General features: G+C 41.1%; 2 protein-coding genes across 3 annotated transcripts in view; one reads left to right on the forward strand and one right to left on the reverse strand.

Annotated features, from left to right (window-relative positions):
• Window positions 1-25857, reverse strand: part of UBAC2 (UBA domain containing 2) — a 115110-nt gene extending 89253 nt beyond the window's left edge. The window contains exons 1-4 of the mRNA XM_068165219.1: window positions 25672-25857; window positions 14418-14545; window positions 11746-11865; window positions 11199-11305 (exon numbers count right to left, since the gene is read on the reverse strand). Coding sequence (XP_068021320.1) covers window positions 11199-11305; window positions 11746-11865; window positions 14418-14545; window positions 25672-25702 — 386 coding nt within the window. The 5' untranslated portion in view covers window positions 25703-25857. The remainder of the gene's footprint in view (window positions 1-11198; window positions 11306-11745; window positions 11866-14417; window positions 14546-25671) is intronic.
• On the forward strand, window positions 4325-9057 carry GPR18 (G protein-coupled receptor 18). Of its 2 annotated transcripts, XM_068161610.1 has the most exons (3): window positions 4325-4411; window positions 5428-5751; window positions 7662-9057. In XM_068161610.1, the coding sequence occupies exon 3, from the start codon at window positions 7703-7705 to the stop codon at window positions 8666-8668; it is 966 nt and encodes a 321-aa protein (XP_068017711.1). In that variant the 5' UTR covers window positions 4325-4411; window positions 5428-5751; window positions 7662-7702; the 3' UTR covers window positions 8669-9057. The 2 variants fall into 2 exon arrangements, with proteins under 2 accessions (XP_068017711.1, XP_068016904.1); XM_068160803.1 differs by lacking the exon at window positions 5428-5751 and having other exon boundaries at window positions 7662-9056.
• Window positions 25858-26581: the final 724 nt, after the last annotated feature.

Raw genomic sequence — 26581 nt, forward strand, 5'->3', positions numbered from 1 at the left:
GAGACTTGATGGGGTGCTTGGTGCCATGGGTTAGTTGATTAGGTGGTGTTGGATGATAGGTTGGACAGGATGATCTTGAAGGTCTCTTCCAACCTGGTCTGGTCTATTCTATTCTATTCTACTCTACTCTACTCTATTCTTAAATGTATTGCTTCTATCAAAGGCTGATTCTGCTGAACAGATGAACTGCAGGTCAGATGCACTGTATATTTTTAGGGTGTTTAGTGAAACCAGGTTTGTCCTGACTGCACAAGAGAAGGAGTGGGAAAAAAAGCAACAAAAAACTGCAGGAGAAAGACAGGATGTCAATTTCATTACTGATGGGTTTTAAAAGGAAAAAAAAAAAAATCAGGAATTCCTTCCTCAAACTGTACCAATCCTAGCAAAACACAGAGGAGAAAACAAAATGTGACAGTAATTAGGACATGTCAGGTACAGCTAACTAGGCTGCAGTCCTATTGAGCTGTTTCATTTCCCAGTCCTTCAGCTCTGCCACACACACCATTTATACTCATTTGCAGCAAGGAGGGACAGCTGTGTCATGACACTGCCTCTGAGTAACACACATATGGCAAAACTGGAAACATTTACAGTAGGTTTATGCATTCAGTGCCACGACAACCTTTAACCAGTAGTCTTTTCTTAAACCTTCACTATAATACAACACATACTGGAATAAAAAAATTAAGCATGATTTCATCAAGGTTGAGAACAGTAACCCAAAATTACATGTAGCCTCACCCACAAGTTGGTGAGCTGTTAAACTGACACACGGGAAGTTGCTTCCTGCACCACTGGTGCACTGGACTGTGCTAGAAGCTTCAGTTCTTTCTTTTCAAGAGGTCCAAAAGATGGAAAGGTTCAGAAGAACACAGGCTCAAGCCTGATCCCTACCAAACTACAGCGAAGAGTGGTCCTTCTGTCCTTCTGCATGCAGAACTTCTCTGTATAATCTGGACAAACCTTGCATCACACAGTAAGCAGATAGGCAAAACAGTTTGTGCACCATGACTAAACCACTGAAAAACCAAGCAGTACCTTACTCCTGCAAACGCAACAACATGAAGACAGTATCTTCAGTGCTGCACTTTCACATTGTTGCAGGCAAAAAACTCATTTCTACTAAGGCTTAATGCCCGTTAGTGAGTAACAGACCACATGTAATAAACCACATGTGCACCATACCTCATTCTCAGACATGAAGCATGCTGGCTTAGCTTTTAACTACTAAAAAACTTCAACACAACACAACAAAAATTATCTTTAGTCCCTGAACTTCAGAATAGCAAAATAAGATCCTGAAAGGAACAGCACATTTATTTCACTAACTGCTGGAGTGCTTAAAGTACTCACCCATCTGAGGGAAACCAATGCAAGACACTCATCTCTAGCAGATAAACAGTACAGAAGGAGAACAAAAATGGTCAGGTGCTTCCTACAACAGAACCCAAAGCACCGGGGGAATGCAGCACAGCAGAGCAGCTCACTGCCTCTCACAAACCACAGTGCAGCTTTTCACTTGCATGTTCACATCCAAGTGTTTATGACTCTGCAGCTGCAGCCAGCCTGAGCACCTGAACAAGAACAAGCGCACACTTGCTGGTGGTGAGAACGCTGGTGCCAGCCAGAGCTGCCCCTCCATGCTCAGGAGGAAGGCCTTCCAGCCTGTCAGCAGCAGAGGGGTTTGGTTGCCTCTTTTCCACCAGGCAGACTGTAAACAGTCTGAATGAAAGCAGAACACAGACTGACATGTATACGCTATGGCACACAAGCTGGATAGCTAACCTGCCAGTAAACTCAACTGGGCTGCTGTTACCCACCTCTGTAAACTATTTCAGCTGCCCTCACAAGGCATCATTTCCTGCAGGGTCAAGAAATCAGGCAGCTTCTTCAGACAAAATGAGTCACAGCTATAAAACCTCGCCCTTCCCACCCCTCAAGAAGACAGCAAGCCAAGAGGCAATGCACAGCACCTAACTTTTCCAGTCCCAGTCTCAACACCTGCCTGGTTTCCATCCAAACCCAGAACTGCTTTTGCAGTCTTTCAGCTACGGGAGGCACTGTCTACTCACTTGCTTGTTCAGTACATTCACAGCACAATTCAGATGGGAAGGGACCTCCAAATTCCCAAACATTGTTTTTACCAAAATAAAGTGTTCCTGCCTAGGAGAATTCAAAAGCCTAGTTATTCTCTTCCAGGAGCCACACACTAATTTTTAAGCCTTTTAAAATATATATAACTGTCCTGGTTTCTGCTGGGATAGGGCTAATTTTTCTTCTTAGAATGTTGCTGAATTTCAATGAGCTTTCACTAAACTTTATGCAGTAGGAGTGACTCACCCTGCTGAAGCACGCTTCAGAGTTGTTTTGCTAATGATAAAGCCACTGGAGTTTTCAATACTGGTTAGCCCTTTTAAGATAACCCTTAATCCTAAAATATTAAGCTCTTTACAATAGACTTTTATTTCTGTAGGATGATCTGGGTATGATTTGCAGCTAATTACATTTAAGAGGTCTGTGGAATGATACAAAAATTGTTTGGCATTAGTTCACCTAAACAAGAAAGAGCAAATAATTTATCTACACGCTAAAAACCACACCCAGGTTCCTCTCTGTGACTACTTCACCCATCACACAGACCTAAGCAAATACCTGCACACTACCACAAACCCATTCAGTTGAGACAAATTACATGACTTCAGCAGAGAGGGTGTATTTCACAGACGTTATCTTTAGCACTGAGGATCACCTACATACACTAATTTTACAGCCAGTGAGGAAAGATGTCCCCACAAACAAACCTGATTCTAGCTACATCTGTACTGCAGGCCTTGCTGCTTCTGGCACCATGGGCAAATCCTGGCAAATCCTTGACTGCATGCCAGGAAGAGAATTAAACATTACAGTCCCTTGCTTAACACACATTTCTCCTTCATTGGGAGGGGCAGGGGAAAGAAGGCTACAAGAGGTACCAAATTCTCTGTATTGTGCTTCAGTGTCCCAAAGACTCCCAGAGACCCAGAGCTTAGTGAGTACTCTACAGAGAAATTGGAATGATACCCTTCTCTGAATGGCTATTTCAAAGGTTGCATCTTTTTTCAAGTCAACAAAGACAAAGTGTAGCAAGATCATCTTCTTTACCTACTACACTGTGTGAATACTCTCATCTCAAGAAAGATGCAGTGACACAGAGCAGTGATTTTACTCCATTTAAACAAAGGCTAAAACTTCTCATACAGCATTTTTCTTAAAAGCTCTTAAGTAGTCGTGTTCTTGTTTTAGACAGCAAAAAAATTTGGAAACATTGCTGCTGTTTCAGTAAAGTATGGTAGGTACACTATAAACAAGTTGTGTATTCAAGTGAATCAAACTTCTCATTTCAAATGTAGCAAGTTGCTATCACTTTCAGACTGACTACTAGCCAAGGTAATATAAGTTAAATGGGGATTTCCACAAAAACCCCCACTATGCACTACAGAAAATACAGTTACTTTGTGCTTGTATTATAAACTTCCACAGAACCAAAGTGCACATTCACAGTATCACAGTATCACCAAGGTTGGAAGAGACCTCAAAGATCATCAAGTCCAACCTGTCACCCAAGACCTCATGACTAGACCATGGCACTGAGTGCCACGTCCAATCCCCTCTTGAACACCTCCAGGGATGGTGACTCCACCACCTTCCTGGGCAGCACATTCCAATGGCAAATGACTCTCTCGGTGAAGACCCTTCTCCTCACCTCGAGCCTAAACTTTCCCTGATGCAGCTTGAGACTGTGTCCTCTTGTTCTGGTGCTGATTGCCTGGGAGAAGAGACCAACTCCCTCCTGGCTACAACCACCCTTCAGGTAATTGTAGAGAGCAATAAGGTCTCCCCTGAGCCTCCTCTTCTCCAGGCTAAACAATCCCAGCTCCCTCAGCCTCTCCTTGTAGGGCTTGTGCTCAAGGCCTCTCACCAGCCTCGTTGCCCTTCTCTGGACACATTCAAGTGTCTCAATGTCCTTCCTAAACTGAGGGGCCCAGAACTGGACACATTCTTGCAGAAACCTTTGTATGTAAATATTAATCAAAAACAATGTTTTTTGTTATACCATAAACATTTTTAAGTGTATTTTTTAAAGATTCATAGTACAACAACCTAATTTGACTGCATTGGAAATAATGTAAAAGCTTGTCTATTAAAAGGTCCTAGAAATATCAGTTCACTGACACTACACTTATGTGAAATATTACCTTTAAATATGACCAATAGAAGAGCTAAGCAGATAGATTACATCATTGCTTCCTGCCTGTGAAGAGGAGCTATTTTAGTTTAAGTGAAGCTGAGCAGAGAAGCAGCAGTCTAGATCGTCTACAGATTTGCAGCTACTAAAGGACTATCTTTGAAGAGACTTTGCAGTGCACAGAAGGTGAGTAACAATCCATGCTAACTTGGATGTTTACGTATGTTGCTTCTTTCTTCAGAAGCTGAACATGGAAATTCTGGAACTAATGAAAAGGTATTTAATTTCTTTAATGCACTTTCAAGGTATCAGCAGGATTCCACAAATAACATTTACTGTATTTGTAAGAGCAAATTGTCACAAATACTGCTGTTTAACATTTTAACGATACATTTCAAAATATGCAATAACTAAAAGGACTTGTAAGTACGTTACTAATAAAGGAAAGAAGTTGTTTTCCAAAAAAATAGATCTTCTTTCTTGGTCTCTGTGCTTCACTGCAGGCCACGTCCTCCTCAGGGAAATGTGAGCAAATGTAAGGGACAGCCAAAGGAAAAGTGATTTGGAACAGAGATGCAAAATCCTTTAAATGGAATCACTTTTGCTTAACTCATAGTAAGAAACTGAAGGAAAAGATGTAACTCTGGTTTTGTTCTGAGAGTCTTTGTTTTCATACACAACACCTAGATGGGTTTCACAATTCGCATCAGACATTTAGGACCTCAGCTACCATTAAAAATTTAAAACAGATTGATGAAACATACTGACCAACATTACAGGAATGATTCAGAACTAACATAGACAGACATCCAAACCCAACTGACTCTAGGGGCTCTTCAGAAAGTGCTTCAAGCAATGCTAGTAAGTGTTCCTATTACTAAAAATGGTGACTAGGGCAAATCCATACACTCAAAGGCACACAAAGATCTACTTGGGCTGACCTGGGCTATCAACCTGAACTCTATGCAGACAAGTACTGATGAAAATGCAGAACATCTGCACTCATGTATAAATGCAGATGGGTAACAAAACACTTTATTAAAAATGTCATTGTTTTAACCTACATAAATGTTGTATTTTAGATTCTTGAAAATTAAATTCAGGAAAAATAGCCAGTTATAGCACTGCATTTAAATCCACAAAGTCTGGGAACAGTGTCTTCAACAACTAAATAACACACAGACACACCTTTTTTGTTACAGCATGCCCATTCTTTGATATATCTGAAATTAGCACAAACATGAAATAACCGGCAAATGAGCTACGGAACCACCGGCTGTCCTGATAGAAGCTCATGACAAACTCAGCTTCCTCTCTTCCCATCAACATCAGCCTTCTGGTTATTTTGGAAACAAAACCTGAACAGAAACAATTACAGGCACTGCAAGTGCAAAGAAAATAAGAGCAAAACCAAAACCAAAAGTCACGCTGTTTGTTACCTTTAATCCATAAAAAGTGAATTCTACTACCTGACCTCTACATTACTACTCAATTCACCTGCTACATCTGTCAGGATCTTGAGATAGGTAGTAACGCATTATGTCACACACAACCACTCACATGAGATATAAAAATAGAACAGAAGAGAAATAACATCAATGAAAATGTGTGAAGGCAGCCAGGGACTATTAAGCAATATTTGGACTATTTCATACAACAATAATGGAAGTGGGACAGTATGTCAGAGTATCTGAATTGTGCTACATGCATGTGCTACTTTTTCTTTTTTTGAAGCATATGCCATCAATAAGGTCTGCTATCACTGCTTCATTTTGTTAATTTCAGTGTTCTTCACAGAATGTATTTTAAAGGCATTCAGACAGATGTCCTCCAAACCTCTTTTTTATCAGTACTATAGGCATAGCTTTTTCCACGCAAAACATAAATTTACACATTCCAATGGCCTCATCTGATCAGAAAATTTATCTTTGAGGCAAACATTTAGGGGTAGATATTTGAATGCTTTTTTTTAATATCTGTAAACTGGAGAATTGTAAAAAAATCAGAAGTCCAAACTAGCTATTTTGAAGCAGAAACTAACATGACATGTTTAATGGGTTGTACTTAAGCTAGTTACTCCATAGACACTCTTCTCAAGAGTAGCCTGTATCTGTCACTGTCAAGCCAGGACACCAGATTAATAAACACAGGTTCAATGCTGTGTGTATTCCCACACCACAGCAAAAAAGTATCTGGTAACAGCACAGTAAAAGCATAAATCAGAGGAGCAGTAACAATAAGCTTTTTTAAAATGTATTCTCCACTTTTGGAGATAAAACACACAGGAACTGTGTACTGTTCTACCCTTGAGGACAGCTTTGGTGCCTAACTGATAATGTGGAAGTTATTTGGCTGGCTGGCACAAGTGGGAAGATCAGACAGATGAACTCACTCTTCCCTCCTCTTCACAAAGTTGCCCCTGGGTAAAAAGCCAAACAGAAGGAACCTTCCCATGCAAAGTCATGAAACTGTGATCACAGCAATACCCAAGAAAGCAAGTGGGTACCAAGTTCACCAAAGCACCCATGCAAACATATAAACCCTGCCATCCTCAGATGTCTCCAAAGTAAAATGGGATAATGTATTTCAGCTCTCATCATCTATGTCTGCATAATGACATTTCAGGTGTCCAACTCCTATGGTCAAGAAGCTGAGAGAAGTAACATAACTGTGCTCTGGAGCAGCTGGCTACCAGCCAGCAACTTTTGCCTCCAACAAATAGTGTGCACATAGGTCCTGGCCGGAGACTGCACTGCTTCCCCTTTTACAATTTTTTATAAAGTGGAAGTCTATCACTCTATTAATCTCATTCATAGGTCAGGTATTTGGTTCTAATACCCTGGAGTTAAATATTGTATTAGAAGCTATGCAGCTATCAAGATAGCATTTCAGTGTCTTTTACAAGCAACAACATGCACCTATTCTTTTGGGACCTACATAGATAAAATGCAATGTCAGTACTTCACTTTGCATATCCAAATGTCACTACATGTCAGGCTCACTTCTTTTCATAACTAGTTTTAGTCATTAAATTTTTCAACACAGATAACTTGAAGAAATTATTAATTATTTTCTTAATTAAGAAAACAACTCTCTTACCTCAATTAGAGCTGTTTCAATATAATTACCAGCTACTGAAGCACGCTCAAAGAGCTGGTCAATCTTGACTTTTTGATTCCTTATACAAGAAATTTCTTCAACAATTCAAGATATTTAACTAAAACCAGCTTTATAACAAGTCTGACAGTACATGTACTTCCTTCAGAGCAAAATAATGTATTTGTAGTCAGAAAAAGCAACAAAGATAGCACATTTTCACAGCTTAACAATACAATCTGTCACAAAACCCCATCCTACAACAATCTTCTTGTGGTGTTTTTTTACAGAAATTGTTTTTTCGACCGAGAGTAATTTTTCTTATTTTATCTACTTTTAGAGTATTTATGGAGTGCAACTATTCCTAAATTCAATTAAAACATGATGCCTGGAAATCACCACCCTGAAGAATATAGAATTGCATCACTGGTCTTCTACAGTTTTGTATTCACAGTGGGATTACTGGTGAATGCCACTGCACTATGGGTATTCAGCTGCACTACCAAGAAGAGAACTACTATAACTGTATATATGATGAATGTGGCATTGCTTGATATCATTTTCATATTTTTCCTGCCTTTTCGAATAATCTACCATGCAAAAGCAACGTGGCCCTTTGGGGATATATTCTGTCGGATTATCAGTGCTTTCACTATATTTTATCCAGCCATTGCATTGTGGTTGCTCACTTTTATAAGTGTAGACAGATTTATGGCTATTGTCCAGCCCAAACATGTCAAAGAACTAAAAAATACCAAAAAGGCTGTGCTGGCTTGCATTGGAATCTGGATAATGACCCTTGCAACAACGTCCCCATTGCTGCTTTTACAATCCAATCCAGACACAGCCTCGAATTTCACCACCTGCCTGAAAATGCTTGATATCATCCATTTAAAGGAAGTAAATACATTGAACTTTTCTCGTTTGATTTTTTTCTTTTTGACTCCCTTGTTTATCATGATGGGGTGTTATCTAGTTATTATTTACAATTTTATCCATGGCAAGACTTCCAAACTGAAGCCCAAGGCCAAGGAGAGATCCATAAGAATTATAGTTACTCTGATTGCTCAAGTACTTATCTGCTTTGTACCCTTCCACATTTGCTTCGCCTTCTTGATGCTGCAAGATGAAAATACAACTTACAATCCCTGGGCAGCCTTTACCACCTTTCTCATGAATCTCAGTACATGCTTGGATGTGATACTGTACTATATTGTTTCTAAGCAATTTCAGGCAAGAGTCATCAGCGTAATCCTCTATCGCAACTACCTTAGAAGCGTGCGCAGGAAAAGTTTGCGAACTGGAAGTGTAAGATCACTCAGTAATATGAACAGTGAAATGATATAAAAAGAGACAAAAAAGGTCAGGGGACTTTTATAATGTGAACAAGTGATGCTTTTTCTGAACTACACTGAAGAACGTTCTATAGCTAGAAGTAACAAATACATTTGTTGCACTGCATGACAGAAGCAGAAAAATAATTGCACTTCTTTATAGTTGCTCAACAGCTTTTGTAAATCTGAAATGAACTAAAAACCTAGCATCAGACTTAAACTTTCCAGTGCTTTTGTCATCTCAAAGATTACAAATATTTTCAGACATGAAAAGGTGACTATTAGTACAATAAAGCAGACAACACTTAAGACTTGCGATGTAATGGATACAGTAATTCTTTATATTTGCACAACCAAACACTCTTGAAACTCCCACACTTCTAAAATTGGCTTCATTCTCTCAAGACTGGTGTTAGCATGCCTTCAGGAGAAAACATGTATTTCTAAAAAAACCAAGTATTTCTAGAAAACAAATATTTCTACACTAAAAACTTCTTTGGTAAGATTTGTTTGGAACTGACACATTCTGCAGTCACAGACAAAAATACCAAAAGGTATAATAGTCAAACTATTTACCAGTCCTGTGGGTATGCTGTATACATTTATTACATCCTACTCTTGCACAAAGTATTTTTTGACACGGATGAAAATACTGAATTTGTCCAAACACATCAGCAGCCTATGTCCCAGAAACAAACTTGAAAGCAGCAAATGTGATGCATAACTGCAGTACTGCTCAAGTATTCAACTCTTTTTCACACAGAATCATACAGAAACATTCAGGTTGGGAAGGACCCTTGGGATCACCAAGTCCAACCAATAACCCTACTCCACAAGGTTCACCCCTAAACCATATCCCCAAGCACCACATGCAAACGACCTTCAAATGCATCCAGAGTTGGTGACTCAACCACCTCGCTGGGCAGCACATTCCAATGCCTGACCGCTTTTTCAGTGAAAACTTTTTTCCTCCTGCCCAGACTAAACCTACCCACTGGCAGATTGAGGCTGTTCCCTCTTATTCTATCATTAATTTCCTGTGAGAAGAAACCAGCACCAGCCTCTCCGCAACATCCTTTCAGGCAGTTGTAGAGATGTGGCAGTTTAGGCTGGGTGCCTCCTGTTGCTGCCACCTAGGTTACACCTCCAGTAACTCCAGCAAGTGTCCAGCCCAGTAGGTGGACGTAGGAAATAGCGTATTTCATACCTATAATGCCCTGCGCCCTATAAATCCATCTGCAAAGTCTTTCACTTCCTCTTTCTTCCCTCTCTGCTCCTGTGGGAGATGCTCCCTATCGGGTAACAGTGGGGGAGTATCTCAAGGCCTCTTAAGCCAGGCTAGGTCTAATGCCAGGAGGAGAAGGGGGAGGGGCAGTCTCAGACCTGGCCAGCTGAGACTAGCCTGCAGTGGGGGGGGGGGGGGAAGAAAGAGCCCTGAGGGGTTTTGGGTATACCCCCAAGATGGGGAGATGGCAAGTGTTGGGAGGCTTTTTGGGTATGCTCTAGGGGGCTCTGTATGCTTTGGGTTTCTTTTGTCACTATGCTTGTAGCTTTCTGTAAAACACTAAATGCTTTTCCATTTAGACTTTCCATCATTTCTGCAATCCATTTGTGTGAGTTTCATTCTTTTGCCCCTTTCAAGGGCAAGAGAGGATCTGCCTGGCCTCAAACCAGGACAATTTTGAATACTCACACACTACAAAAAATATATCTTTATAATGTCAAACAAATACTTTTTTTCCCTGATTAAATCAGACTTCAGCTACTTTCAAGAGACACACTAAATAGGCGAAAATAATAGAAAGCCTAATATGGTGTTTAGCATTAAAAATCTAGTTCCAAGAGCTCTTATTGTTGCCTTAGAGTGTGTGACACATGGAAACTCGAGTCTATATGAGGTTCATCTCACCTGTCAGAAGCTTAACAACAAAGGCTCTGCAAGCCCCGTGGCTCACCTGTAGTATGTTTATCTCTTGTTAAGTGCAGGAATCTCAAAAATAGGTTATGTGAAACTGAATTACTAGTTAATTAAGGATTTATGAATCCTGAAAAATTTCAGATTCAAGCACTAAATGCTCTCACATTCAATTTTTGAAACAACCATATGAAATAACAGTATGAAATACATACTGCTGCATTTCAATGTCAGCATAAAGATATGCATTACAGTTGTGCTGTCTCTGTGACTTAAGAAAGAAACCAGCACCAACTTGATTTCAGAGTTATTGAATTGAACAAAACCAAACACCGCAATGATGTGTGCATTGCAAAATGTGTTTCGGTCATGCTGACACTTGAAATGAGGGTAGCGGAATGCAAAGTAATAATCCATTATAGTTAATTAACTGCAGATCACAACTAGGAAACTAATGATCAAAAAAATAATAGCTGTGTCAAGAACCTTTACACTGTAGTTCAAAAGACAATTAAATTTCATGTGAAGGGCTACATGAAGAAAGTTGGGTTTTTTAAAATTAAAACTGCACAAAGTAATGCTTTGGCACTATTTGTCCAAAATAAACAATCCATTAGGAGTTACTTACAAACCAGAAGGCAAGCTGTTGATGGTGATGCCAAATATATACTGAGCAGCTTCTACAAGGAGAAGATCAAACAATGCTGAGAGCATCCAAGCACCCAGTAAAAATGACTGGAAAGAAAAAGTTTAGTTTTAATTAATTCAACAGTTTAAAAATACGGGTTTGATGCATCTCTAAATAAAATAAAGGGGGGAAAAAAAAAAGAAAACCACTATACCAATTCATTTTAGACAAATAAAATCTTTTGCACAACGTAATTCTAGTTCTACATGGTTAGATGCTGAAGAATGAAAAGTTAAATTTGTCACCAAAATTAAAGTCTTGTAATTTTCAACTGATACAGCTTCAAACTTTAATCAGAATAATCACCTACATGCAAGATACTATTGATATAAATTTAGATTTATGCAAGCCAAATTATCTTTTAAATTCTTTAATATATATTTATATACAAGATGTTAGCAATAAAACTGCAATATTAATCCAAGACTACAAGTTTCTAAGCTGTGTAGAAAATAGTTTGTTGAAAACAAACGTAACTGGCACTTACTGAAAATTTTCTGCTGCCATATCTTCTTTCAAATATTCTAAAGTTGTAAATGAGCAGGCTGCTACAGAATGTGTCTTTCAAATCAAGACATACTGTTCTCCCACATATAAGTCTCCAAACCTAAAATGTTGAAGATCATCATGTTAAGTGTCTCTTCCTTCAAGGAAACGTTCTACAGCATGCAGTGCATTTAAGGAGGGAAATAAAATGAGTACGATGTTATGGAAACTTGAAGAAATCTCTTTTAAAATAAAATATTTTCAAGGAAGAGGCTGATGAAATATATCTACAACTCAAGCAAAGTCAAGTCAAAAACATTTTTATGTCCCTAGTTCATGTTCACAAATATAAATGGAAAGCACAACCCTACTAAGCTGGAGAATTCTGAAAAAAAAAAAAAAGTAATTTTCAAAGTGATCTCCAGATAGCAACTAGTACTGCTCTAAGCGGATGTAAATCAGATCAGCTCGCCTGGGGCTATGTCAAGCTGAGTCTTGAACACTTCCAAGGATGGAAGTTCCATAGCCTGAGAAATCTGTGCCAGTGTTTGTCTATCTCATGGTTTAAACAACTAAATCAAATCCTTACATCCAGGCAGAATTTCCCATGTCCCATCTTGCATCCACCACTTCTTGCACTACCTCAGTGCACCTCCAAGCAGAGTCTGGCTCCAGATTCTCCATACCTTCTGATCAGACACTTGTAGACAGCAATAATGTGTCCCCTCTTTACCCTCTCTTATTTAGGCTGGGCAGCCCCAGTTCTCTCGGCTTTTTCTTGTACGCAGTGTGCCCAGGTGGCCAAGAAGGCCAATGGCATCCTGGCCTGTATCAGGAACAGTATGGCCAGCAGGAGCAGGGAGCTCATTCTGACCCTGTACTCAGCACTGGTCAGGCCACACCTTGAGTCCTGTGTCCAGTTCTGGGCCCCTCAGTTTGGGAAAGGTGCTGACTTGCTGGAACGAGTCCAGAGAAGAGCAACAAAGCTGGTGAGGGGCCTGGAGCACAAGCCCTCTGAGGAGAGGCTGAGGGGGCTGTGGTTACGTAGCCCGGAGAAGAGGAGGCTCAGAGGAGACCTTATTGTTATCTACAACTGCCTTAAGGGAGGTTGTAGCCAGGTGGGGGTTGGTCTCTTCTCCTGGACAACCAGCACCAGAACAAGAGGACGGAGTCTCAAGTTGCGCCAGGAGAGGTTTAGGCTGCATGTTAGGAAGAAGTTCTTCACAGAAACAGTGACTGGCCATTGGAATGGGCTGCCCAGGGAGATGATAGAATCACTTTCACTGGACGTGTTTAGGAAGAGACTCGATGGGACGCTTCATGCTATGGTTTAGTTGATTATATGGTGTTGGGTGATACGTTGGACTCAATGACCTTGAAGGTCTTTTCCAACCTGGTTAATTCTATTCTATTCTATTCTATTAAAGTATCACAGCTTCTACAGATACTTGCAGATGTTTATGCTTGAGACACAGTAATGATGGTTTCTTTGAATGAAGTACAGCTACTACTGCTTTTCAACATATGAAACAATTGGAGAGGACTCCTCAAAAGCCAAAGCACAAAGCAAACAAATAAGCAAACAAACTCCAAATCCATAATATTTCCATTTAAAACTTGAATAGTTTCTCAGATTTTCTCCATCCTCTCCCCAAACACTTGGTTCATAGCATTTGCAAGAGACTTGGGAAATGTAAGCAGGGCTCTTGCAGAGGTGACGCCTACATCATCACAATAAAATTCTTCTTTACAAGAAAGATCACAAACATTGCAACAGCACAGAGTATCACTAGCTAGGTCTAATGATCTTTTAAGGCTTATAGTGTACAGTTGGCAATCTCAAAAGACATTAAGTTGACTACATACTTCTTTTTCATCAAACTACAGCATGTGGGGTAAGATAATTACAGAGGCATTTGCTGACCATTCTCTGTAGAGCAGTAGTTTGCCATTTCCAAAAATTAAAACAAAAATGCTCTAATCATCACAATTTTTATCTCATTAATTCTAAATGCATTATTTCAACAATTAAAACTGATACCAGTGGATACCTAATTAAGCTGAGAATAAAACCTTAGAAGATGCAATACTTTTTCCCAGATTCAATTGGGAATGAGCAAGAATATTTAGTAACATCATTAAACAATTCAGCAAATTGCTGAGGAGCATGACAAACTTCCTCATCACTTGGAATCTTCAAATTATAAGCTTTCTATTCAACAGGGAAATTTTAGCTTCTTGTATCTAACTACAGCAGACATTACAGAGTGTTAAAATACATCATATATAATCACTGTACTCGACCACAATAGCCCTCTTCAGCCTCGAGAACTAAGCACAATAAGGCAGTGACATTCATATCAAAATAGTTCTAGTATTACTCAGGCTAAATTGCACTTCATTTACAGCCAACTTTCAAATGCTAGTGGCTGGAAGGAAAAATTATACAAATCAAATCATTTCCCAGGCAAAAGAAAGAAGTGAAAAACTATGTTTATTGTTTCGGATCAGTTTTTCGCACTTTTTCCTGTGTGCTGAGGTGACATTCAGAAGGTAAGAACAAGCTGGTCTACAACAGTGAACAAAGGGGAACAAAACAGAAACAGACTGGAAAATAAATCACACAGAAGAATATATTTTGCAGCCTCTTCCCCCCCAAATTAACTGTCTTACCTGCAAATCCTCTTTTATAGCTTGTAGGTTATATGCAAAGAACTTCTGATAATGTTGGAAGAGCAGAGTCAATAGAATCGAGACGGCACTTGGGACTAGTAAGAGACTCTTTGACAATGGTGCTTTATCTTAAAAAATAAATCAAAGAAACAAAAAAGATATTTTAGAGAAAAGTCTCTCACATTTTTTAAAGTTACATATTTACACAGATGATAATAAAATACAGTATCAGTGGCACCACCTTGATTAGTTATATTGACAACTTCTCAAGTGCTTAAGAATCTGCAAACAAATAGGAAAAACACAACAACCAAGGGAAATCTTTAGAGGTATCCATGACAGTTAAATATTAATCAGACATTTTATTTTCAACATTCCCTCACAAAATTATTTGGTAACAATTAACCCTAAGTTTTCTGCAACTGCATAAGTCATGCCCTCCTATACAGTCCTCCCAAGGCTCAATCATGATGTTTCAGGAAATACAACAATCACTCTTGTTCACTAGCAAAGCTGTTAAAAAACAGCTTTGTTTCCTCTGCAGTAGAGATTAAGATTAGCCTTTTTTTTTGAGACTATGTAGCAGCAACTACTTAAATAAAAGCCACAGTATCACAGTGTCACCAAGGTTGGAAGATACCTCAAAGATCATCAAGTCCAACCTATCACCCAAGACCTCATGACTAGACCATGGCACCAAGCGCCACGTCCAATCCCTTCTTGAACACCCCCAGGGATGGTGACTCTACCACCTCCCTGGACAGCACATTCCAATGGCAAACAACTCTCTCAGTGAAGAACTTTCTCCTCACCTCAAACCTAAAATTCCCTTGGTGCAGCTTGAGACTGTGTCCTCTTGCTCTGGTGCTGGTTGCCTGGGAAAACAGACCAACTCCCTCCTGGCTAAAAGCACCCTTCAGGTAGTTGTAGAGAGCGATGAGGTCACCCCTGAGCCTCCTTTTCTCCAGGCTAAACAATCCCAGCTCCCTCAGCCTCTCCTTGTAGGCCTTGTGCTCAAGGCCTCTCACCAGCCTTGTTGCCCTTCTCTGGACACATTCAAGTGTCTCAATGTCCTTCTTAAACTGAGGGGCCCAGAACTGGACACAGGACTCAAGGTGTGGCCTAATCAGTGCAGAGTACAGGGGCACAATGACCTCCCTGCTGGACACACTGTTCCTGATACAAGGCCAGGATGCCACTGGCCTTCTTGGCCACCTGGGCACACTGCTGGCTCATGTTTAGGTGCTCTCCAGCCACTCTGACCCCAGCCTGTAGCTCTGCATGGGGTTGTTGTGGCCAAAGTGCAGCACCCAGCACTTGGATTTGTTGAATGCCATCCTGTTGGACTCTGTCCATCTGTCCAGGCGGTCAAAGTCCCTCTGCAAAGCCCTTCTGCCCTCTAACAGATCAACATCTGCTCCCAACTTGGTATGGACTTTCTTTTCATCATGCTTGAAGGCATAGATGTTGGCAAGTTATTTTATATGGCATTCATCTTCCATTCAATTGTTACAATAATAAAGAAATTGATTTGTTAACTAATTAATTCATATTTTTGAAATAGAACTTCTTTCCCTCTACTAGCACAATTTTCAGAAAGGACACTCAGAAGAAAACAGGCAGAGAAATCTGCATTATGTATTTACTACCAACTGCCTAGTGGAATATCCAGCAGGGGTCTAGCCAGCAATTCGTCCTAACCTGTTGATGCAGCTGATGCAGTAAAACACAAATTCCCTCCCAACAACTTAAGCCCAAACATAAACTGTGAAATACTAATTCTTCTATGACTTTTATCCTTTTCACACATGCAGCCTGAATCACATTTACTTCCCAAACATCCCCAGTCATAGCACAGATTTTCAAACAACTGCTTTTTCATTTGGCCTTTTTTTGGTTGGTTGGGTTTGGTTTTGGTTTGGCTTTAACAAAGTCAATAGTTCTGTTGACATTGTTCTTAGATAACAAAAGAAGCATTAAAACTACTTTAAAATTACTAATGGGAAGCAAAGAGTAGGAGCACCGGAAGAAGGAAACTGCATTAAAAAAAAGTGTAATAAAGGAAACATTTAGTGCCTATCCAGCTAAACTGAGCAATATGAATGACTGTGTCAACATCTGCTGCACACTAGAAGAGGGAACAGCTAGAAGGAAGATGGTAATAGGCACCAAGGGCAAGATTTTATTCATGGCACAATCCCACTGCTAAATGTGTGGTGGTTTTAGGCTACGCCTTTGAAATTTATCTGCAAATGTCGAGCAGAACATTAGAAAAATATCAATAAATCACTATTGGGTGTAAAAAGGAAAACAAAAGATCATTCCAAACAAATTCAGTGGGTAAATATCTGGAATAAGAAGAGCTGTACCATAACAATTCTTTCCATTCCCATTCCTTTTCTCTTCTCCTCTGATCTCAGCTGTTTTGCTTTGCTCAGGGGAGAGATAACGTGCTTCTGGCTGGCCTTGGATAAGTCTAACACACTGCTTTTCTCTCTCTGATTGCTTGCTCTCTCTGGGACAGGGAGGGTTGGGGGGGGGCAGTGGAACAGCTCTCCCTGGTCTTTTTGACCATGGGGGTTTTCGTGATGTTTGCTAATTGTAAATATTTGTATCATATTGTAAATACTGTACATTTTGTACATATTCATTGCATTCCATTGTAGAATGTATTTTTTGCTTGTAAATACAGCTTCATTTGCTTCTAACTGAGTTGGTCTGGCTGAAGTTAATAGAATAGAATAGAATAGAATAGACCAGACCAGGTTGGAAGAGACCTTCAAGATCATCGTGTCCAACCTATCATCCAACACCACCCAACCAACTAAACTATGAAACCAATGCTGGGGGGGAAACTCCAACCCACCACATAAGGAACATCATTTTGCATCAGATTTGGTAGAGTTAGATAATGGTTGAACTCAGTGATGTAAAAGAACTTTTCCAGCAGAAATTATTTCATGATTCTATAAAAAATATGGCTCTTATTACATCATTTAATCATGGTCCTCATCCAAATACTAACTGATCACATCAAGACCAACTCTGAGAGGCACTGTTAGCTGTTATCAGCTCAAACCACCCTGAATCCTGCAGAACTGCAGAGAAAGAAAAGAATACAACTGCAAAGGAAACACCTCTTCCTACGTGTATCATAATGTAGAGATTTGTACTTAAAATGCTTCTTTTGATCTACAACAATACTTTTGAGTTCATTATTTACAGACTCACTTTCATTACCCCATTTAAGCCTTGGAGAACTATCCTTTTAGAGAAATTAGGCAATGACTCAGAGGTTGTAGTGACACTGGGGGTCAGTCTCTTCTCCCCACTATCAAGTGATAGAATGAGAGGAAACAGCCTCAAATTGTGCCAGGAGAGGTCCATTTTGTGACCAGGATACAACAGATATTTTAAAGTACAGCCAAAATCAGAACAATGATAATACAGACAACAGCAGAGATTTTTGAACCAAAGTTTGACAAAATTTGCTATTTTACTAACAAAATACATTTATGTTATTTCATGAGTTTAAAAAAAATTTCACAAGAACTCACTAATCCTATAACACTTTTCACATAAAGAACACATTACCACTAGAAACACGGCAAGCAAATCACTAGATTTCCCACCCTCACTATATATTTCTACACAGCTTTAACACTTTGCTGTAGTTTTCACATAATCACATTTTTTTTTACACATATTACAGGTAATATACATGTGAAGTATTTTACCTTATCAAGCACATTCCTAAACTGGATGCATCCAAAAATAATCAACCAACAGAACTTGTCTGTTTTCTCCAAAAGTGTGCACACACGCTTTTATTGAGAGACTCCTTTTAGCTTTCAGCTTAGACACTTTAAAGGTGTTATAGAGGGAACATACTTATTTTTAAACATGTCGCCAAGTGAAAAACCACAGAAGTAACTAACCTATTAATGTGACAGTCACCCATGTGGAACATCACATGAGCAACGGAAACTTCTACTCTCAAGTTTCTCTAAACACCATCACAGCCAGTAAATTTACTGTTGTCCAGTAAAGCTGAGCAAGACAAACTCAGATAAATAATGCATCTCCTGAAATGTTGCTGCTTTTTTCCCCTTCAAGTGTTTCACTGTATAATGTAGTAGTTTGCTTGACTCTTCAGTAGCAGATAGATCATTCTCAAGGACTGCTCTAAGGTCATCAGTGAAGAAGCAACCATCCCACGGCCATGGAACATCTCAAGCAGTAAGACCAAAAATTACTAACAATTCCAGACTAACTACACAGACTAGAATGACTAACTGTGCAATTGGGCATTCTGACATCCAAGTTGAAGTCCTTACTTAGAATGTAAAGGCAAAATTCAGAAAGCAAAATTCTAGACCAATGGATTTACAACCACATGCAGGACATAACAGCCTACCAAACTACTGGGGTACCAGTGTCTGCTGGCAGCACCAATATAAATGTGCCCAAGAGGGAGATTAAAAACAATGCCTCTATACCACATGAAGTAGAATGACAAGATAAACCCTCATTTTGACCTTGAAGAGTTAAAATATAGGAAATACTATCTTCAAAGACCTTGGAATAAATTTGCAGCCCCAAAGTACTCCTTAAGTGGCAATTGCTTTCAAACAACAGGTTGTAATAGAGCTGGTGTCCCAACACACACACTGAGCTTCCAAGCCAGCAAATTTTGTAATAACCAGCATAGCATATCTGTGCTACAACAAAGAGAAAAGAACTAGCTTTCACTCCAGATCTTTGCTTCCCCCTGCTGCAGTGGAGAAGTTCTCCCCCAAAATGATCTCATAATCTCACTGGCAAGTATCCCTACCATTGTGCCACCACTGTGCAATGTGAAGCTGATCCTACAATATGACATGAATGAGGAAACTACCTCTATGTCTTCGCATTCCACCCCTGCACTCATTACAAAGCATACAAACCCTATTCTTCCACAACCTACTGCTTCTTTAGCTGCCCACTTTCAAAGTACAGAGAGTTAAGGAATAGAAGTGCCTGTCTGTCACAACTGCTCAGGCAGCTTCAGAAGCCACCACTGTACTAATAAGAATATGAAAGTTGAAGGTAGCAGCAGCAGCTATGGCTTTTGAAATTATTTCCTGTTCCCTTCCTGCTAACCACCCACAGGTCAAGAGATCTGTCAAAGACCTGTCAAAGCAGGCAGTCAGACCAAACTACTGCTCCAAAAGGGTTGTTTGGGGAATAACTTCACACCTTGTGCCTCTATTCCGGGCCCAAGACTCAAACACTGACTTCGGAGAGGACCTCACTGCCAACACCAGCTGATAAGCATTGGCTGCAGAAGCTCAAATTAGCTGAGGACATTTTTTGTGGGAATCCCTACTTAGCTTACACCACAGATGAAACACGCCACGCAGCAGCTTTTTTTAACGCTGTCATCTGCAAAATTTCCCAAACCCTGCTGCTCTGAGGCAGACACATCGCTTTCATGCAGAAAATTAACTGCTGGGGGGCTACTATGATGGCACAAAATAGACATGAATAGTTTTTTTATGTTGTGCACAAAATCTGTCAGTCTTTTAAAACATAACCTATGCACATTTGAATGCACAGTACTTCCCAAATGCACTGATAGATTCTGTATTTTAGGGGCTTGTTTTTCCTGCACTAAGCCATCATGCAGACATTCATCTATTGTATTCTAAGATCTGTCCAGGAACCTGCAGCAGGTTCACAGTCAAACAGTGACATTTCAAAAAGATGAGAGTTTTCAAGGACTCTGCCTACTATTTTCCCTTCAGATTCAAGTTTGCTACATATAAAAGAGAAGCATGAACACCTTCTCCTGGATGCCCAGAACCTTTGTTTGTCCTTTATTATAATGGTTAATGAAACATACTGTCAGGCACGTAAATCTGAATAGTAATCTTTAAGTGCTTCCTAGAATCCAGTGTGTGCTGTTGGGAGACTGGAGACCACACTATATTTAAGGAGTAAAAGCTTGTCTTCACACACCAAGTCCTGAAGACTGGCCAAAAACAAATGAAGAGCATGTCATGGAGAGAGGACTACAATAGATACACACCCATGTAATACTGCTTGAGGAATACAGAAGATACCAGAAGACTGTGTGCTGACTGATAGGATGAAATTTAACCAGAGGATGATTTTTTTTTTCAGAGTTTGCTCATCCTTAGAAAAATAAACAACAAAAAACCCCAAACAAACAACAGCAACAAAACCAAACGAACAAACAAACCAGAGGGCCCTGCAAAAGCAGTGATATTACTGCTTCCTGAAAATACCACATGCCTGAATGGAGTACTTGGGGTCAGGAAAGTAGCTCTGGTCCCTGGTCTAGACACAGAGCACTGGGACAGGAAGGAGATCCTGTGTTCAGATTGTCACTTCACAGCGTACTCTGGTGGTTAATCATTGCTATACCCGCAAGTGAATGAACACAGTAAGAAGAGTAGCACTGCAACAACAGTTTTCCATCAAATGCTTATAAACTTAAAGCAGAAACTAAGATGTGAATAACATTAATGCATATATTGACACAGTCAATAAAGAAACCAAGTATGATCGTGCTTGAAATTTATCTTTAAGAGACCTTAGTAAGACTGTAATCAAACCAGTTGCCTATACATTTACATTTAGAAAACTGCTGGGTTTAGCCTAAGTCACAAACTATAAAAGAACGAGAAGCTACAAAACCAACCAACCAAAAGCAACAAGACCTCAAAGCCTTTGCTTACAAAAGGAACATTTGAAAGGAAAGTGGAAAAAAGATGAAGTTAAAAGAAAAACTGAAACATTCACCTCATTGAGATGTCTCTTCTTCCTCCCAACCAGAGAGTATACTACCATACCATTATTAATAAATGCTGTCCTAAATATCAGGTATGGCTCCAAACCACCATGTAAAGGTCCCCACGCTAGATTGAAATGAGCCGGCTTCCTAGAATCATTTTATCAACCCAGTGTAAATAATGCAACCACAACTTGCCCTGAATTACAAACAGTAACAATCAGGACAGCTACAGTAGATAAACTGACTTCAGAAAAGCTTAGCTGAGCTAAACTTAAACTGTTAGTTTGGTAGTAGTATGTTGGGGCCACCTTATGACGCAAAAGCAAAATGCATTCAGATTAAACAAACCGGACAGCATTTTTGCCTAGAAACCTGGAACTGCATCTACATAGTGATTGGCACAGAAACACAACTGAACTCCTCTTATTGGTGAAATCAAAATACTTAAGTTTTTCATTTACTCACTCAAGATTTTGCTTATGCATGAGCCACAGAGTTTCCAAAATAAATATTATAAATTAATTGTGCTACAAGAAAGCAAGAGTATCTTCCTCCCATGTTTCCTAGAAGCATTAGATCAGTATACTGTTAAGTGGCATTGGTCTACTGAAGTTCACTCATTTCTTCTGCCACATTTTGTCATATTAAACAACAATAATTTTGACAGCCACACAGGCTTTTTATTTGAATTATAAACTATCTTCTCTTTAGCACACACAGTTGCCGTGTCTGGGCCATAAAAAAGGACAGAACTGACTAGAGAATCAAAGTTCTATCAAATGTTTACAGCAAGCGCAATAGCATGTTAAATGTCCAAAATTTAAATTATAATTGAATTATTCTACATTATGAGGGTCAAAGGCAAGTTTAAAACACATACGTAGCAAGCAGCTTGAAAATATCCTAATCATGCACGTCTCCCTGCAGTACAAAAGAAGAGGTTTGTTCTCATCAAAACTTGCAAGAGATGAGATAGGCTGTCTAGAAAGACTGATAACATAAGGTGCAAGACAGGGAAAAGAGACTAATGCAGTATCAAGGAGTTAGGTTTCACAGGACATTGTTGATGAATTTGATCTATGTACTGCAACAAATAAAACATAAGGATTCTTATTTCTCTCATATGGACCTCTAACAACAACACAAGACTATTAAATTCATAGTATCATAGTATCAGTCAGGGTTGGAAGGGACCACAAGGATCATCCAGTTCCAACCCCCCTGCCATGGGCAGGGACACCCCACACTAGATCAGGCTGCCCAGAGCCTCGTCCAGCCTGGGCTTAAACACCTCCAGGGATGGGACCTCAACCACCTCCCTGGACAACCCATTCCAGGGCTTCACCACTCTCATGGGGAAGAACTTCCTCCTCACATCTAGCCTGAATCTCCCCACCTCCAGCTTCATTCCATTCCCCCTAGTCCTATCACTACCTGACATCCTGAGAAGTCCCTCCCCAGCCTTCTTGTAGGCCCCCTTCAGATACTGGAAGGCCACAATTAGGTCACCTCGGAGCCTTCTCTTCTCCAGACTGAACAGCCCCAACTCCTTCAGTCTGTCCTCATAGGAGAGGTGCTCCAGCCCTCTGATCATCCTCGTGGCCCTTCTCTGGACACGCTCCAGCATGCCCATATCCCTCTTGTAATAGGGGCTCCAGAACAGGACGCAATACTCCAGGTGAGGTTTCACCAGAGCTGAGTAGAGGGGGAAAAATCATATTCACATTGTTTCCACAAATTCCTGCAATTTTATTATGTAGCCATTATTTATTTTTGTTCTAAAATTAACAGAAAAAATAAAACCTGAAGAATTCAAAGAACATGGCTAACAATATCTTTGACCAAGATTCTATCAACTTCATTAGATTAATATTACTAAATAGAACAGTAAGTACATAACCAGCTGCAAGTGCTGCCACTATGAACCACCAGTTACTCTCCTACCTCTGTCAGAAAAGTATTAAAAGTAATTTCAGGAATTAACTAACTAGAAGAATTCACAAGAACCAACATATTTCAAATAAATCACTATTTATGTTCTGATAAGTTTCAAAAATCAAAAGGTAAGTTTTTCAAAAGGTGAGTAGGCCAAACACAGACTTGCTTCAATGACACTATGGGCAAGGATATCTCTAGTTTTCTTACTAAAGCCTTTTGCACAAGAAGCCCAGTAAGAATCCCATTACCAAAATGTAGCAGAGGTCTGGGGTTATTTGTTGTTTGTTTTCCCAGTGCTAAAAAGGGGAGCTCTGCAGAAAGGAGTAAAATTAAGGAAATGGTGAAAACAAGGCAAAAAGTAGACAACCTCTGACCATCTGGCCCTGATCTACCAGAAATATAATCAGCTGGGTCATGTTTTAAAATGACCTAAGGTACATACAGCTACAAAGAGCTTATCATCACTAAATTTTACCAAGCATTACTGCGATATGACTTTAGTCAACTGTTACAGATGTTAAGTCTGTCAGAGATGGCATACCAGGCTACAAGAGCCTCCAGTCTGAGTTGGCATGATCATCTTTACCACTGTTGAACCAGGTGTCTGCTTTCATTATTTAGGGCTTCTGATACAGAGAGGCCCATTTACCCACCAGCTGTGCCTCAACCTTCTGTCAGAAGTTACTGCTCTCAGAACATGGACACACATGTATGTTTCCCTCACACAACATCAGGTACTGATTCATTAACTGCCTAAACCATCAGAGTCTGCGTATCAGTGACTGAACCCTACACACCTGCTGCTATTGCAGCAGCCATGTCTGCTACAAAGGCAGAAACAAAAGTCTGAGGTCACAAGGAAACCTTCAAACTTCCACAGTTGTACACTAGGTGAGCATATGTCACTGTCACCTAAATCTGTCCCTCAGAGATTGTCATGGTACCTGTGGCAGTCAGGTCTTACAGTAAAAAAAAAAACACTTTGGGTCAACAGGTGAGTTCAGCAAGACTGTATGTTGTACCAGTTTTCCAGAAGAGAAAAAAAGTAAATAAAATTAACACCAGTAAAACATTTACTTTTTGCATAATGGCATCTTGTTTAGTTTTATTTTTTTCCCAGCATAAATAAAATTCTTATGACAAATTTTCCCCTCCTTCTGATCTTGGAAAAACTTTTAAATAATGACAATGACTTTCAGCCAAACAAAAATCATTTTCACATCATTTTCTTTCTCGCATAATTATACACTGCTATCAAAACATTGGTGTTCTACAGTACCTACTACTGGGGGGGGGAGAGGGAATGAACATCAGGAGCTGTGAATCAAGCACCAGAGTTACCAGATTCATCTGCAAAAATGAGACTCAGCTTGACAGGGTGCTGGGCCACCTCATTTAAACTACACTATCGCCTAGAAAGGTTGGACCAGATGATCCTTGGGGTCCTTCCAACCTGGCACTGCGATCCAGTGAAAAACAGTCTTCCCCTCATTTGGATGCCTCAAGCAGAATATTGCTACAACTAATGCCTCTTCTAAAATGTCAGACTTATTCCCCCCTAGTCAGAGGCTGCTGTCACAGTCAGATTTGAATTTTATGTGGAGTGTGCAGTTAGTCAGCAAAGTTCCGACTTATCATTTATCCCAGCCTGCTCTGAGGACTGCAGCGCCAAAGTCCACACCACAACCAGTGGATATGAAATGACTTACATGGGCTGCGTGTGGAAAAAAAGGAAAAAAAGTTAAACAGAGGCAGAAGGACACTGCTCTTCTATGGGTCAGAAAGACACTGCTCTTCTATGGGTCCGACAGACACTGCTCTTCTATCGGTCTTCCCAATAAAATGGTTTACATAATAACCTTTGCTTAACAGTAATAAAAAAGTTCTTCCTCTTCTCTCATATATATATTTAGGCACGTAGATCTTTATCAATGTAAGTAGATAGATATACACACACAGAGAGCTGGGGAAGTCAGTCCCGGGCCAGCCGCGACGGGAGAGGACCGCTCCTCCGCCCCGGAACCACCCCTCGCCACCGGCCGCACCGGGTAGCAAAGCCCGCGAAGCAAATGCCCTCGAGCGCTGCCCAAGGCACTGCCGCGACAGGCGCAACGGCCCCTCCAACGTCGGTACCACCGGGCGCGGCTCCTCGCCCGCAGAAACATAAGCAGGAGACGCAGTAAAGTCCGAGTTTAAAAGCCCGGCTGAGGCCAGGCCGCACGTGCAAAAAAGGGGGGAAGAGGCCAGCAGCTGCCTCGGCGGAGGCAGCACCACCGCGCCCAGGCCGGGCAGCGTGAGCCGCTCGGAACCTCCCTCCGCGGTGACCGCAGAGGTCATAGCGCCGTCACCCCGCTAGGCTCCTCACAGTGGCGGCGACCCCCGCCCCAGCAGCGCGGCCCCGTCCCGTCCCCCGGCAGAAGGGGCCGGGCCACTCTCCGCGGGGGAGACGCCGACACACCCCTCGCCGCCGCCCTCCCGCAGCTCCGTCCTCCTCGCAGAATGCGGGCCCGTACTCACAAAGCCCGTTGGAGCCGGTGCTGGTGAACATGGCGGCGGCCCGGCCCGGCTCAGCGTAGCCGCGGCGGGCGCCGCTGGCGGATCCCCCAGAGGCCGGGCAGACCCCCAGGAACCGCGGCGGACCGAGGACTGCTAAGGCGGCCGCGATGGGCCAAACACCGCTGTCAACCGAGGAGCCGGCGCCCCCTGCCGGGCCTGTCGAATGACAGGGGCGGGCGGCCGGCAAGGGCCCCGCTGCTTCCCGCGTCCGGCGCTTCCCGCCCGACGTTCTCGCTGCCAGCTGGCTCCCGCGCTGCAGTGCGAAACCTATAGGAGTGCCTATACACAGGATGCCTTCACTTTAATTAACCGGCAGTGAGACTGGGAAGGCAGCTCCCAGCGGCTGGTCTTGTCAGAGGGCGCTCGCAGTTCCTGAGACACCGGAAAGGGCACTTCAAAGCTCGAGTGTAGCTAGCCAGGGAAAAAACCTAAGTCTGTGTACGGTATGCATGATTAGTTCTGGCTTTGTAAGTATGAATTAAATTTGGAATTTGTAGGTGCCTTGGGCAAACTTGCCGCTTCACGCTTTGGAAAACTGTGACACCCTAGGCTCACCCTAATTTTGGCAGTGCACAAGGCAAGTGCCTGCTTGGGACCTGTGAGTAAGCTCTCATTACAGCTAATTGAGACGTAGCCAATACGTTCTGTGGTGTCTGGAGAGTTTTTTAGATGGTCACGTGAAAGTGTCTACTTCAGGATTAAATTAATTGCTCCCTAGGCTCCACTGACTGACTTGAACTGACCCCCATTGGCTGCAATGGTACATCAGATCCCTGGCTGTCTACCAGTGTGGCAGACCCCTAATGTAAGGTGAGCCAAACACCCAATTTCATTCAGATGTGGTACAATAAGGCTGAAATTATTCAGGCAC

This window comes from Melanerpes formicivorus, unplaced genomic scaffold (assembly GCF_026170545.1).
Source record: "Melanerpes formicivorus ecotype bairdi unplaced genomic scaffold, bMelFor1.0.p_v2 SCAF_1, whole genome shotgun sequence".
NCBI classification, from domain to species: domain Eukaryota; kingdom Metazoa; phylum Chordata; class Aves; order Piciformes; family Picidae; genus Melanerpes; species Melanerpes formicivorus.

Coding starts and splice junctions, on each gene's coding strand:
- GPR18 (XM_068161610.1), top strand. CDS start 7,703: ATGATGCCTGGAAATCACCACCCTGAAGAATATAGAATTGCATCACTG.